This window comes from Macaca fascicularis, chromosome 8 (genome assembly GCF_037993035.2).
Source record: "Macaca fascicularis isolate 582-1 chromosome 8, T2T-MFA8v1.1".
In the NCBI taxonomy this organism is placed as follows: Eukaryota; Metazoa; Chordata; class Mammalia; order Primates; family Cercopithecidae; genus Macaca; species Macaca fascicularis.
Window position 1 is genome coordinate 129,207,974 of NC_088382.1, and position 15,974 is coordinate 129,223,947.

General features: G+C 39.4%; 1 protein-coding gene across 21 annotated transcripts in view; it reads right to left on the reverse strand.

Annotated features, from left to right (window-relative positions):
* Positions 1 to 15,974, reverse strand: part of ENPP2 (ectonucleotide pyrophosphatase/phosphodiesterase 2) — a 118,189-nt gene that overhangs the window by 51,854 nt on the left and 50,361 nt on the right. For all 21 annotated transcript variants that reach the window (XM_073999341.1, XM_073999340.1, XM_045398628.2 and 18 more), the window contains 5 exons: positions 13,145 to 13,270; positions 10,955 to 11,015; positions 9,154 to 9,251; positions 8,852 to 8,931; positions 7,966 to 8,085 (listed from right to left, as the gene is read on the reverse strand). In XM_073999341.1, coding sequence (XP_073855442.1) covers positions 7,966 to 8,085; positions 8,852 to 8,931; positions 9,154 to 9,251; positions 10,955 to 11,015; positions 13,145 to 13,270 — 485 coding nt within the window. The remainder of the gene's footprint in view (positions 1 to 7,965; positions 8,086 to 8,851; positions 8,932 to 9,153; positions 9,252 to 10,954; positions 11,016 to 13,144; positions 13,271 to 15,974) is intronic.

Below are 15,974 nucleotides of genomic sequence, written 5' to 3' on the forward strand. Positions count from 1 at the left end.
ATTATTTTAGACGAGAGTTCCTAGAATAAGTTAAGTGAACCAAGCACTTCATTAAGGTTTTTAAAATATTCTTTACACCGTGTGCTATTGGGGAGGCATAAGATATAGGAGTTTAGAACCTGGGCTCTGCAACCAGACAGCTTGGATTTTAAGCCTTGTTTCTGTCACTTACCAGCCATGTAGTCCTTTGGCAAGTTACTTAATATCTTTGTGTTTCTGTTTCCTTTACAATGTAAATAATATTATCTAGCACATAGGATTATTCTAAGCTTTAGTGAGTTAATACATTTAAAGTCCTTAAACCAGTGTCTTAACATCTGGCAAACACTCGATAAATTTCCATCTTTATTGTTATGCAATAATGGAAATAAATAATCCAGTTATTCTAGTAACATTAAAAACAGCCTAAGATGGCAAGTGTCCCACTGAACAGAAGTCTATGAGAAGAAACCCCCTCACTTAAGGAAAGAGAATAGAAGCAAATAAGAGAGAGAACTGTGGTTTGCCTCAAACCAAAACAAAAATGATTTGGGAACTATAGCCAATCCCTTTTCTGGTTTCATTGTCTCCAGCCTTTCAGAGTATCCTTAAAGAGTGACAACGTATTTTTTCAGGAAATGGGTAACTGGGAGGTGGAGAACATCCAGGAGCTTAGCCATTGTTTCACAATCATCTGGGATACCTGACCTGGGAAAGCTTGAAAAGGGTTCCAGACCCCTTGGAGCCTCTAGAAATCCTCAGCCCCAAACTCACAGCTACTGTAGCTGGCAAATGAGGGATGGGGCAGGAGAATGTACAGAGCACTCTTCAGTCTGTGGGTTCTGAGCTGCTGGTGAATTTCATCAGCCTGGGAGAGGTAGGGACCTCATCCTATTCACATGGCTCTGAGGGACCAGACCTTCTTGGCCAGACTTTTGGTTCCCTGGGATGTTCGGAGATGAAAGAATCTCAGATTGCTCTGACAGCCCTTCACTCCATTTAGTCCAAAGCTCTTTCTACTTTAAAGACAAATTCTGGCATCCTCCAGGAACCCCAGCCCAACCAGGGTTCAGAATGTGTCCTGGACTTTCATTCATTCTTGTTCCAGCACCTCCACCAGCAAGAAGATGAGCTCAAATGAAATGCTAGACACACTGTAAAACCATGCCGGTTCCCAAAGAGGCCAGTTCCTTATATTAAGCGATCTATTTTCATATTTATTTTAATTGCACATACACAATCTTAGCACATTCAATATCCAAACAACTTCCTAGATGTACTGCCTTGCTATTTCCAAGGAGATTGTACTAGGCAATACTTGGCATCTATGAAATTTAAGATTAATGTGGAGTTTCCTAAAGGAAAACAATTGTTTAATACAAATTTGTCAAATAATGACCCTGCACTTTCAAATATTATACTGTAGAATACATGCTGATGGTGGCATTATCAGGGCGACAGGAAGCTCTGAGAGTTAATTTAACTCAGTAATCCTCAGGGAAAAAAGATCACTGAAGAGGTCTTAATAGTGTCAAAAGGAAGGAGCATTCAGAGTGAAAATGACAGGGTATGTTAAAATTATTATGATGGCAAAATTAAGATCATTTGTTCTTTATATTTTTCTGTACTTTCCAACAATTTTACAGTGACAATCAACTTATTTGTAATCAGAAAAAAAAAACTAACCAATTTTAAAAAGCAGTGTGTCTTAGAAGCATACAGTGTAAACCATGGAGGCAATTTAAAGGTAAAATGTGTATTTCTTCTAAAAAAAATCAAAAAGCAGAAAAATTCTGCCTGATTCCTGGTAAAAGTCAGGTTGACCACATTTTCAAAAAGAAAATTGAGAGCATGATCAGAAAAGTATAAAAAGTGAACAAAAAAGATAAAATACTTAAAATGAAAAGCACATTTTCTTCCCAAGGGGAGGAAAAAAAAAGGCACTAAAATATTGGTCCAGAAAAGAAAAGTGAATACAAGCCGATAAGGTTATGAAAAAGAGAGAGAGAAGCTTCCCGGTTCCTTGTTAATTCAGAGATATAAGTGTTAAAATTTCTCGAATTTGAATGCAATATAAATTTCTTCAAAGGGTGGTTTAAAAAAAAAAAAAAATCAGGCCAGGTGCAGTGGCTCATGCCTATAATCCCAGCACTTTGGGAGGCGGAGGAGGGTGGATCGCCTGAGGCCAGGAGTTTGAGACCAGCCTGGCCAACATGGTGAAATCTGTCTCTACTAAAGATACAAAAATCAGCCAGGCCTTGTGATGGGCACCTGTAATCCCAGCTACTCAGGAGACTGAGGCAGGAGAATCGCTTAAACCTGGGAGGCAGAGGTTGTAGTGAACTGAGATCGTACCACTGCACTCCAGCCTGGATGACAGAGCGAGATTCTGTCTTTAAAAAATAATAATAATAATAATCACACAGCTAAAAAAATAAGCTTAAGTAAACACTGGGTTTGGGCTTTCTCCCTCTAATCCCAAAACTCCCTGCATTGCTTTCCTTTATCAGGAGGCCCAGCTTTCGACATTTGTGTCCTAGATGCTGCTTTGTGAAAAGGGGACAAATGGGAATGATATTGTATCTTGTGATACGCTATTTATCAGGAATCAAAAAAGCTTCCTCTACAGGAACCAAGTGGGTTAAATATGAAATTCAACACTTTCTCAGATTCAGCATGTAGCTTTGGGAGAAAAGGAGAAGTTTGGAAAAAGAAAAATATTAGCCAAAAACATTTTTTCAAAAAACATAAACTACTAGTGTAGTCTTTCTAGCAGTTCCTCGAGGGAAAATCATTCCTTTGCATTCAAAAGCATTGAGCTAGGATAAACAGAATTCTAGGAGACCAGGGGATGGGTGGGGCACTTGGTTCAGCAGATCAATTGCTGAGAATCAGAACACATTAAGGATGTGAGGGTTGGGGGAAGCAGCAGAAGAGACTGGGGCCCGATGCAGCTGCTTTCCACGTGATTAGGGCCAGAAGGAGGTGAGTGAGGAAGCTGTTGGCATATGGCCAGGAGCTGCTGAGGCTGAGATGGAGGGCTGTCCTTAAGCCCACCTACCCTAGGGGAAGCATGGGCAAAACATGCCCCTGAAGGAAGCAAAGAACATTTCCATCCAAAACACAACAGCAGAGCCAGGCTCTGGATTGGGTCTTCAGAACAGAAATACACCAAGTCCCTATCTGCATGGGACCCACAGGGTAAAGCAGACCTGTGAATAACCAACTTCAAAAGGAGGTGGTCAGGCCGGGCATGGTGGCTCACACCTGTAATCCCAGCACTTTGGGAGGCCAAGGCAGGCAGATCACTTGAGGTCGGGAGTTCAAGACCAGCCTGGCTGACATAGTGAAACCCCCATCTCTACTAAAAACACAAAAAAATGTATCTGGGCATGATGGCACGTGCCTGTAATCCCAGCTACTCAGGAGGTTGAGGTATGAGAATCACCTGAACCCGGGAGGTGGAGGTTGCTGTGAACCAAGACTGTGCCGCTGCCCTCCAGCCTCGGCAACAGAGCAAAACTCTGTCTCAAAAAAAAAATAATAATAATAAGAGGTTGTCAAATTTATGATAGAAAAAATATAAAAGCCCAAAGGAGAGTCACTTTGCTTAGCCAGAGCTGGAAATGCTGAGGGAAGGAAGGCCTCCTGGGGACAGACACTTCAGCTGAAATTTGGAAGAAAAATAAGAGGCTGGTAAGCAAAGGCTCCAGGTAAGCAGATCTCGCCCTAACTAGGGACATTAGGATACAGTACAAGGAGAAAAAAACTGCAGGTCTACAGTAGTATATGGAAAAGAAACGACAGAATAAAGAATAGGTTAAATGTTCCTGAAAAGAAATGTCCCTTTATCAGGACAATAAAACAGATAAAAAGAGGTTAGCAATGACTTGTACTTTCCATCAAGTCAATCCCTTTTGGCCTGGAAAGTCACCCCTATTCTGTGTCATTCTTCTTCTCCTTGCTGTCTCTGTCTTAAACACACATTTCTTGCATTTTTACACTGCAGTCATTTACTAAAATGGTTTCTGTTCCAACTCATTGTATCACCGATACTGACAGAGAGCAATTCTAGAGGTCAAGCAACTTAAGTAATAAGAATGCATCTGCTGGACAGTTGCAGTTGGGATCACGCCTATAATCCCAAGACTTTGGGAGGCTGAGGCAGGCAGCTCGTTTGAGCTCAGAAGTTGGAAACAATCCTGGGTAACAAGGCGAAATGCTGTCTCTACCAAAGATACAAAAATTAGCCAGGCGTGGCAGTGTGAGCCTATAGTCCCAGCTGCTCAGGAGGCTGAGGTGGGAGAGTTGCTTGAGCCCTGGAGGCTGAGACTGCAGTGAGCCAAAATCATGCCACTGCACTCCAGCCTGGGTAACTATACTGAGACCTTGTCTCATTAAAAATAATAATAATACATTTTAAAAAATAACAATCTGCTTCTCTTAGAAACATCTTACTCCAGAAATGCTGACTTCAGAGGACTTGGATCATGATGGAGTATTAGACTTGTTTCTCAAATCTCCACATTTAGTCAGCTCCTAGGAATCCCATTCATTCCTCCCATTGCTGAGAATCCAGATTAAACTGAACAGGGAACAACCCCATGGAAGCATCTTTGTATTAGAAATTGCAGGACCGTAGCAGAGAGAATTTCCAAAGAAACCAAGCCACTTAAGGAACTGCATTAAACTACATATGAGAAATGTAGGGTCCTACAGCAAATGACTGCTTCTAGCAATGCATGCTGAGTATTAGCAAATTAAAAGCAGACTAGACTTTGCTTAATTGGCTATATCAAGGATAAAAAAAAGATTAAATCAAATTATGAAAGATTAAATTATTTTTGGAAGATGCCTGGTGAGATTCGAATTTTCAAATGGCCATTGTACAAATGCCTCATCCCATCTACTAGAGTTTATGCTAGGACAAGAAGTGGCTCTTATTCACAACGTAATCTGACCCCTATGCCATTTGGCTAAATGTCTTGCATGGTTTAGTCCCTCAGTAAAAATAAATTGAGTTTAATTTAATTATCAGTCTAAGATTTGTATAAATATTTTCTCTTATATGTATAAAATTTTGTAAGACTTTTATAAATATTTTTTCACTGGTGATTTTAAAATATAGAAGCCTCTGAGAGGATGGTATACATGCTTATAGAATATTCATTAATTATTTTCCTTATAGTACTTTTAGTTGCTTATATTCTTATACTTTGACTAAAGTTTCTTTTTAATTATTTTGTATTTATAACTGATATATAATAATTGTGTATATTTATGGGATACAGTGTGATGTTTCAATGTATGTGTACATTATATAATGATCAAATCAGGGTAATCACCATACCCATAACTTTAAACATTTATCATTTCTTTTCAGTAACATTTAAAATCTTCTACATTGTTATTTGCTATAGTCACCCTACTGTATAATAGAACACCCTACTGTATAATAGAAAACAATAATACTTTGTCTATATGTTTTTCCAATATGCCAAATTTCAATAAAATGTGCTTTTAAATTGTAGTTACTATGCTCCTGGGAATTCCATTTTTTTTTTTTTTTTTTTTTTTTTCTGAGACTGAGTCTTGCTCAGTCCCCCAGGCTGGAGTGCAGTGGCACGATCTCGGCTCACTGCAAGCTCCACCTCCCGGGTTCACGCCATTCTCCTGCCTCAGCCTCCCGAGTAGCTGGGACTACAGGTGCCCACCACCTCACCCGGCTAATTTTTTTTGGATTTTTAGTAGAGACGGGGTTTCACCATGTTAGCCAGGATGGTCTCGATCTCCTGACCTTGTGATCCATCTGCCTTGGGAGATGGAATCTCGCACTGTCTCCCGGGCTAGAGTGCAATGGTGCGATCTCAACTCACTGCAACCTCCACCTCCCAGTTCAAGCAATTTTCCTGCCTCAGCTTCCCCGAGTAGCTAGGATTACAGGCATCCGCCACCACACCTGGCTAATTTTTTGTATTTTTAGTAGAGATGGGGTTACACTATGTTGGCCAGGTTGGTCTCAAACTCCTGACCTCGTGATCCACCCGCCTCAGCCTCCCAAAGTGCTGGGATTACAAGCATAAGCACCATGCCCGGCCCCTCCTAGGAATTCTTATGGTGGCCATCTTGCCCAAGATGACAGAAACGTAAGTCAATTTCACCACAAATCTTGGTCAGCATGAGGAGAGTACTAAACTTGGTCAGATGCGTCAACTTTGGGAGTTAGTGAGGAAACAGGTAAACAGAGTTGAAACAGAGACTTCACTTCATTGGGCAGGTTAACAGCATTTCCTCTGCTCTGCTTTTGCAGAAGTTAATGAATATGTGGCCTCATCTTCTTCTGAGTCATCCTAACCCAGGGCAAACCTTATGTCAACAGTTGATGTAAGGTGATCCAATTTGATAAAATTACTATTTATCTCTAATCCGTTAAGGTTCTTCAGGTAAGTTTGTTTCCATGATCAAATTAATATAAAAGACCCACTAGTGAAATCTTAATGGAGCTCTAATTTCAATCATTTTGTTTACTCATAAAATATTCCCCTATCATAAACTTTGAAAAATCCACCCTGTCAACAAATTTCACTATGATCACACCCTAGGCCATTATGGACTTCTGGGAGTCCAGCCTGAATAAAGACAGCAGAATCAGAACATCTATTATAAAGAAACTTTTCTGCAGACGTACAAGAAGTCTTCCAATGTTTATTTTTTTAATAAAAAGCTCATATTTATCCTTGCATACTGATTTACCTATTATGCAATATAAATATTTTGATCACAAATGACCTTTTCTTAAAGTGAGATACCTTAAGAAAAAATTTCTATTTGTAGTCCTTATTTTGTCCATAAATTGCAGCAAACATTTCCAGGTACAAGATCATTGAGGCATGGTGGATACATGGATGTGTGCAGACACTGCCCACCAGTCACGCCACGGTTGAGTGCACAAAGTTCTCCCAGCCCTCTTCTCTAACCAGTGCTCCAGGAAGCCACGGTCTCCAGTCAGAACTGGCATGAGATGGGACCACTTACCATCTTACTTCTACATGTTTCTGATTGCCTGTGTGCCCTGGGATATGTTCTGAGGTGATTCTGATCCTTCTGGCCAGAAGCTTGTACACTTCAGCCCAGCTCTGCACATTCAACAACTGTGGCTTTATGTTGCTTTGCTCATGTCTGACCAAAGCAAGTTGCGTAACCATACACATGGTCACAGGAAAAACATTAAGTAGAAAGCCACCTACAACCCTTTTTATTTTCTGCCCAGTCATTTGATCCGAAGTAAACAGGGTGATTTCTTTTCAAAGTATTAATTTGCTATTTCAGTATCAAGGTAGGATTCTGCTTTTTATATTTAACTTCCATGATTTTTAAAAAATAGATTAAATAAAAGAATTCATGAATATACTGTGGATTTCAGGGAGTTCCCTTTTTTCAGCAAGTTTCCCTGTTTCTGTTATTATAGCATCGGGGCTAACATATTGGGGAAGTCATAGTCATGCACTTCTCTTTTTCATTATACCCTTAAATCTGGGAAATCAATGAGATCTATTCTTTGTCAAAATGGTTCTGAAGTTCACCTCATCACCATTGTCACCACCATAATCCTAGGGAAGACATTCATCATCTCACACTTTTATAATCATAGCCTCACACACATGCATGCATATATACACACAGTGACACATACACATATGTATACATACATGTATATTCTATATGCACATTTGTATGTATACATACATATATAAATATACCATATATTCACATATATCCAGATACATATATACATATATAATGCATATATACACATATTTCATGTTTATATGTATATTAAAAGTATCAAAAGATGGAAACATTGCCAAGTATGAGGAAATTATATGCATTTTGTCCACATCTAACAAATTTGAGGATGAAATGTTTCAATACATGAACACACAAACACACACACACACACACACACAAAATAAATGCAAAACTTACCGGTTGACCTCCCCACCATCTATGATTAAATTTCTCTCGCCCTCGCAGATGAAAAGTGGCATCAAATACAGGATCATACATTGAATTGCCAACAATTCCATGTGATTCTGGATACAGCCCCTTTTTGTAAAAGCAAATTTATTGTTAAAATAACAATACAATAATCCACATACATTAGTTCTAGTATAAATTTTCTTAGCATAGAAGGTTTTATAGCAATACTTAATTTCCAAAATTATATAAGACATATATAACCTTCACTGCGTATCTGTTTGAGCAAATGTGAATAATATCTATGGGACAAATTATAAGCCATCTGAGAAACTTGATATAAGAAACTTAATATTGGGGTTTTTTACTGCTATAATTTAATAAAATGACAATAATTTTCATTATTATAAATTAACCTTTAGTTTGGAACATGTGCCTCCAAAGAAGCTTCTATTTCTAAATACACTTTTCCTTCTTTCTAAATTCTATTCCTCTCCAAATCAATTTTTAAAAAGATAAATAAATTATGTTTTAAAGAACGAGTGATAGAATTTGAAGTACCTGAAAACTAAAACATAGCCCTGAAGTCAACATTTTTATTTGCAAATTCAGAAAATAAACAATAGACCCTGTGGTATTTGAGAGAAGTTTAATGTATATGTTCAGACAGAACTGCACCTGAAAAAAGGTTTCAGCTTTAAAGTTGGAATGAAGTTCAATCGCCCACAAAGTTGTAAAAGGCATTTGCTGTGAACAAATGACCCAGATAAGATGGAAAACAGAAAGATTTTCTTTGAACACTAAGGAACACATTTTAAAAGTAAAGTTTCCCCTTTAAAGTCATTCCAGGATGAAATCAGCCCTTTGAACATATATCATTTGAAGAAATACTTACAGTGGCCAAAGTGTATAAGTTAGGAAAGGTTTTAGTTGGGTACACTGGCCTCATGTAGGGCGAATGTGTGCCACAAGACCCTGGAAAGAGAATTGCAAATATTAGAACAAGAGAACCAACAGGAATTGCTTATAGAAAATCCATTTTATAAACACTCAGACACGTGTTGCCTTCGCTTTTGTATTTCAAATAATAAAACACGTTTAAAACTACGGGCTCATAGATCTCAAAGCCCACAGCCCACTGGTTACTGTGGAGATCCTGGATTACAGATGAGAACACAGAGCATGGAAATTACTTACTTAGTTTTTCAATATTAGGCATGACTTTGCTGCCTTTCTTCATGTATGATGCACGGAAGCCGTCCACAGAGAATATGATTAATGGAGGGCGCACAAACCTTAAACAGTAACACATTAAGCTTTCAGAAACGTTATTGCCACAGAGTTGCCATTACGCCTAGTGATTCTCAATAATGGGAGCAATCATTTCCAAGAAAAAATTTCGGCCGGGTGCAGTGGGCTTACGCCTATAATCCCAGCACTTTGAGAGGCCGAGGCGGGCCGATCACCTGAGTTCAAGAGTTTGATACCGGCGCCGTCTCTACTACAAATACAAAAATTAGCTGGGCGTGGTGGCGGGCACCTGTAATCCCAGCTACTTGGGATGCTGAAGCAGGAGAATCACTTGAACAGGGGAGACAGATGTTGCAGTGAGCTGAGATCGCACCATTGCACTCCAGCCTGGGCAACAAGAGTGAAACTCCATCTCAAAAAAATAAAATTAAATTTAAAAACCGAACATATTCATTTAACCATTTAACCACAAGCCAGTCGTGGTTAAATCTAGACTGCCCAACAAAAATATTCTGTCAGTCATTCATTATCTGAATTCTTGTGTATGAGATCTGTGAAGTTATGGCACGAATTAAAAAGTCTTGAAACATTTCTGTTTTGTAACAAATAACACAGTGACCTGTTATTATTCATTGGTAGCTTTTTCTGAGATGAACTCTCAAGGCTGCCCTTTCTGCCTTGTTCTTCGTGTCTGTGAAGATCATTTGTATGCCAGGGATGTGCTTCTTGGGATTCTCTAAATACTCCATGAGTGTATTCTCTCCCCAGGTGATGCTTTTGTTCTTATGGGCCTCTGTATAAGATAATCCAATGGCCTGATCTATCTTCCCTGCAAGCAGACCACAGAGATTTGACCCAGCCATGTGTTTGCCTCCCTTTTCAACAGTGTGGAAACTGGGCACACTTCTGAACAAAAATTCTCTTGCCTTTTTCAACATCACCCATATTTAATTCTCTCTTTGGTCACTGGTGCTATAAAGGTTCCCATTTGGAAGCCGGATGTTCCACTGTCTCGGATGACTTCTTTTTTTGAGAGGGGGTCTCTTTCATCCAGGCTGGAGTCCAGTGGCACTACCTTGGCTCACTGCAACCCCCGCCTCCTGGGTTCAAGCAATTCTCATGCCTCTGTCTCCCAAGTAGCTGGAATTACAAATGCGCTCCACCATGCCTGGCTCATTTTTGTGTGTGTTTTTTTTTTTGTTTTGTTTTGTTTTGTTTTTAGTAGAGACGGGGTGTTGCCATGTTGGCCAGGCTGGTCTCAAACTCCTGACCTCAAGTGATCTGCCCACCTCGGCCTCCCAAAGTGCTGGGATTACAGGTGTGTAATCAAAAAGTAATAATTACTTATTGGATAACATAGTTTTAAAGGTTCTCTAGACTTCCTGTTTCATTCCCCACTCCCCCCAAAATAGGCAAAACAAGAACTCCAGGAAAAAACAATACTGAAAAAAGTCTTAGCCAGAATATTCAGATGCACTTTGTAAAATCTTCAGCTGAGGTGGAATATAGGGGATATTCAGACCCCATAGTATGTGCAGAGATGATTGGAGAAAACTGGGGGAAAGAAAACTGTCACCATTTCAAGACGTACCTTCAACCTTTCGACTGATGAATTCCTCCTAAGTACTCATAAGTTTGCCTGTTTAAGAGGATTTCAGCTTCACGTTGTTTCTAAACACTTTTCATTTCCTGTGAGAGTTTATCAGCTAATACATAAAACTTCAAAATAGTCATAAAATACACTTACCCTGCCGGACATTCTGGAGCTTTTATTTCCTCGCAGTCATCATCAACCCAATGGGACTCTCCTATAAGGAAAAACGGGTAAATGTATTGTTGAATCTAATTACAAATGCCATGCCTTGAAGCTCGCAATTCTGGGATCTGTGTCCTGTTTGATACTTTCTTTATGGGATATCACCAAAAAAAAAAAAAAAAAAACTGAAAAAAACTCTAGTTTCTGGTTTGGCTTATAAAGTACACCCATACATGATGGGAAAGCTAAGATTTAATAACCGCAAGTGGTGAGGTGTTTATTTGAGCCTTCCGAGTCTAAATGGTTTGTAGATTAAAAAAACCAGTGGCGTCAGTGAACAAAATTTCATGTTTGTATCCCTCCAGAAATAAACTGTTTGGTCATTAGATGGAACATTCTTTTCTCCACCACTGGAGATCTCAAAGACATAGAAAGCATGGCAAAACATCCCTTTAGATGCAAAAAAAAAAGAAAGAAAAAGAAAAAAAAAGCTTAGAATCTACAGAGATAATAAATGGAACATTACAGTAGAAAGATTATTTGCCAATAAATCTGCATACAGCCCTTGAATTTAGAAAGGAAAAAAAATGCTGAATTTCACTTTTTATCTTCCACCAAGATCTAAGAGCATACACCTGTCTTTCCTGAGTTACCACTATCGAGAATAGAGAACAGAAAAGGCCTCCAATAAAAAATACGCTTTCCTTTGAAGAAAATAAAAATTATCAAAAAGAATTTGCCTTAAATTATTTTAAGACAAACAAAAGTTACATGTCCTGAACAGAAGTAAAATTTGTAACCAACACATTGGAGAAATTGGTCCCATGTAGAGAGAACTGGAAATCTTCTCTGGTCAGTAAGACTCTAACTACTAGACAATGGGGTAACTACTATACTCCTTAAAATAAAGAATATTTAGTGCACATGTAGTAACCCAGAGCACACATGTGGGCCTCACAAAAGTACTGAAACTAGAATTTTACACCAGTAAAAGCCAATGCTTAATGATTCAATGATCAATGATACCAAGGGCTTCTTTTTAAAAAAAAAAAAAAAAATATTTCTAATAGCCTTTGTGGCTTCCTAGTACACTTACTGCACAGGAAAATTAAAAAGGAAAGGGAAATAAATTCTCAACCAATGTTATGCTTCAAAATAAAAGCATAATTATTGGGTAGGGGAAATTAACAATACAATAATTGTTTGTATGGGGAAATTCTTCAAATATATTAATATAATACCCTCTTGCCACAGCTAAACACCTTACATATTGCAGAACTGACTTGATTTTTTTCCTGAAATCTTTTAACGAACTTCTTCTTAAAAGTTCCACATCAGAGATAATGAAAAGGACTTGATTTAGAAATTTAAAAAGTGACTTACGAACAATAGGTAAAGATTATTGGATCTTCCTATCAACTTCTATAAGTGGGTTGCATGGCAACTTAAACCCGTTAAAGAGAGTAAGTGCATCTTTTATATTTTCTGTAGTCCATTGACTATTGTTAATTATTGGAATAAAAGCATCATATTCCACAATCAACCAGACAAAGCCAACACTCATGCATATATGGCTTTGGGGTATAACAGGAAATGCTGGTCCCCTCATCCCCTTTACCAGCAAGTACCCCCATCCCTGGGCCGTTGCCAATGCCTTGGTGAACAACTTACATCCAATGGATGAAAAAGCCCTGGCCCCTTGCCTCAAGAGTAGCGACTTGGATTTACTCTTCAGAGCAAGCAATAGAGGGAGGTGAGGCTAACCAAAAGCACGTCCTCACTTGCCTCTCCACACTCCTACTTCCCTATCCTGTTTCCCTTTCCTCCGACATGGTTTTCCTGCAGTATATCCATTTCCTCAACTAACTGCACGTACCAAATTCCTGTCCCAGGCTCTGCTTCTAGAAAACTTGACCTAAAACCAAGACAGGAAATTTAGAAATCTCTTCATTATTATGGTTCTGTCTAATTAAGAAATTCTGGTTTCTTTCCTTTTTACTTCAGATCAGTGAAAGGCAGAGTAGCAAAACTAATGAAGAAGCATGAGAAATTAAAAAGGACAATTCATTCCTTCCTCCCACACTCATATCCAGTGTGGTCTATTCCTAGCATCCAGGATCTCCTGGAGCACCTCCAGTTTTTATTCTTTTAAAGCTCAGGCCAATCCAAAGAAACACGTACCTTTGCAAACCACTTGGTAATTGGTACAGCAGTCTCCCCTGGCCAAGCAGTCCTCCGAGCAGTGACAGGCATTTTCTTCATTTCTGACTTCTCCACATCTGTCCTTAGTACACTCCCAGCCACGGGCTAAAATCATCCCAATAAAACATTTTCACTGCTGCACACTAACCAAATGAAAGAAGCCACAATTGCTTACAGGATTTCCAATGAAGAGAGATAAAATCTCACATCATTTACTCTGCTTGTGAAATTTGAGTTGGCTTGAGGCCCAGATGACATTTGGAGAACTTACAGATAAAATGAATTTCTAAGTTTTCAAATCAGAGAACAACATCACAATGCAATTGGGTTCCTTTGGAAAAACGGGGCCCTGAAAGGCAAGCAAGTATCCCTACCATTCTCCAATTGTCCTAAAGGATCCAACACATTTATGGCATCGAAAGTTTGTGATAGGGTTACCTATTATTGTAGGGACAGCCTCTACAGCTTGGCTCTTTTACTTTCTGAAGTGGATATGCTTAGCTTTATTTTTATTTGATGTATGTATTTATTTTTGACAGAGTCTTGCTTTCTTGCCCAGTCTGGAGTGCCATGGCGCAATCTCGGCTCACTGTAACCTCCGCCTCCCTGGTTCAAGCGATTATCCCGCCTCAGCCTCCTGAGTAGCTGAGATTACAAACATATGCCACCATGCCTAGCTAATTTTTGTATTTTTAATAGAAACGGGGTTTTACCATGTTGGCCAGGCTGGCCTCAAACTCCTGACCTCAGGTGATCCTCCTGCCTTGGCCTCCCAATGTGCTAGGATTACAGGCATGAGCCACCGCGCCCTGCCTAAAGTAGCTGTGCTTAGCCTTAATCAGTGTGATTCAAACACAAATCACAGGACAACTACATGGTTTCTATCTGCACCTGGAGGTTAAAGTCCTAAATAGGATGTGAAGAGTATAAAGGGGGCATTACGATGTTTGCTCAAGATTCTAACCACTGACCAAGTGTGGTCCTACCTACAAAGACAGGTCAGAGTTCCTCCTTTCAACAAGCCAAGTAAATGGGTTACAGATTTCCCTCTGATTGAGGGCTCACTGCTTAATTCTTACATTCAGCAAAACAACCTTTCCATTTTAAAAGGAGTGCTGTGTTTTCTGACTTTTTCATCTGCTAGAGTGTAAGCTCCATGGCAGGAAAAGTAACACCTCTCTCTTTGCTCTTCTATTTCCAGTGGCAGACTGTAAACCTGGGAGGCTGTGCCTGGCCTTGCTGTACCTGCTAGGTGTTCAATGAATATGTATTAAATTGAATTGGAAATGACTGTGGAGATAAAATATAACTCTTTAAATTCAGAACTACTGTATTGAGAACTTTCATAGTTAATTCATTTACTCATTGACTCTTATACCATGTTTTCCATGTTCTTGGTGCTAGGATGTTATAAGGAACAGGAGAGACTAGGTCTGTCTTCATGGAGCTTACACTCCCATTGGAAAAGACAGATCATAGGCAAGTAAACAAGTAAGCAAGGTCATTTCAGCTTGTGCCAGGTGTTGTGAAGGAAGTAACAGGTGGCACTGATACAGAAAGACAGGGTGAAACAGGGGTGCTACTCCAGGAAGTAGAATGGTCAAGAAAGGTGTCATTGAGCTAAAATACATATGAACACTTCAGGTCTTTATCTCTTAAAATATGTCATAAGTGGAAAGGAATGATTTTGAAAGCAATCCTGCCTCTTAGTAATATTCTACCAAGAGAAACTATTGTTAGGTGAATACATTAATAAAGAGATATTACGGGCCAGGCGCAATGGCTCATGCCTGTAATCCCAACACTTTAGGAGGCCAAGGCGGGCAGATCATGAGGTCAGGAGTTCGAGACCAGCCTAGCCAACATGGTGAAACCCCATCTCTACTAAAGATACAAAAAAATTAGCCAGGCATGGTGGCGCATGCCTGTAATACCAGCTACTCAGGAGGCTGAGACAGGAGAATCGCTTGAACCCGAGAGGCGGAGGTCGCAGTGAGCCAAGACCGCGCCATTGCACTCGAGCCTGGGCGATGGGGAGACTCTGTCTCAAAAGAAAAAAAAAAAAAAGAGATATTAGTTGTTTGGCATAAGTGCTACCCCTGCCCCTTTTGGTCAATCATTAGCCAGAAAACTATGCAACTTCTATTTAATTTTTATTCTTTTAGAATTATCCTTGCATCCTGATTCTGTTCTCTGATATTTTTTGTTGTTTTGTTTTGTTTTGTTTTGTTGAGACAGAGTCTCACTCTGTTAGCCAGACTGGAGTGCAGTGGCACAATCTCAATTCACTGCAACCTCTACCTTTCAGGTTCAAGTGGTTCTCCTGACTCAGCCTCCCAAGAAACTGGGATTATAGGAGCCTCCCACCATGCCTGGGTAATTTTTGTATTTTTGGTAGAGATGGGGTTTCATCATGTTGGCCAGGCTGGTCTCAAACTCCTGACCTCCAGTGATCCGCTTCCTTCAGCCTCCCAAAGTGCTGAGATTACAGATGTGAGCCACTATGCCCAGCCATTCTGATTTTTCAATATCCCGTTTCCATTCCCTTCTCTTCTCGAGCAGATTAAGTGCTTAGAATTGCTTTTCCCATGACCTCCTCTTCCCAAATGATGAGCAATTTTCTAAGGTTGCTTTGACTAGAGATATTGTGGGTTTTTTTCAATTCAAGGTGATTCTATCCACCAATAAACTTTTATTCTAATCCTAATTCCATAAGAAAATCATGTCTACATCACTTACAAAAGAATATCATTATTAATAAGCTATGTTTATTGAGGAACTATTATGTACGAATGAAATCAAAAATAAT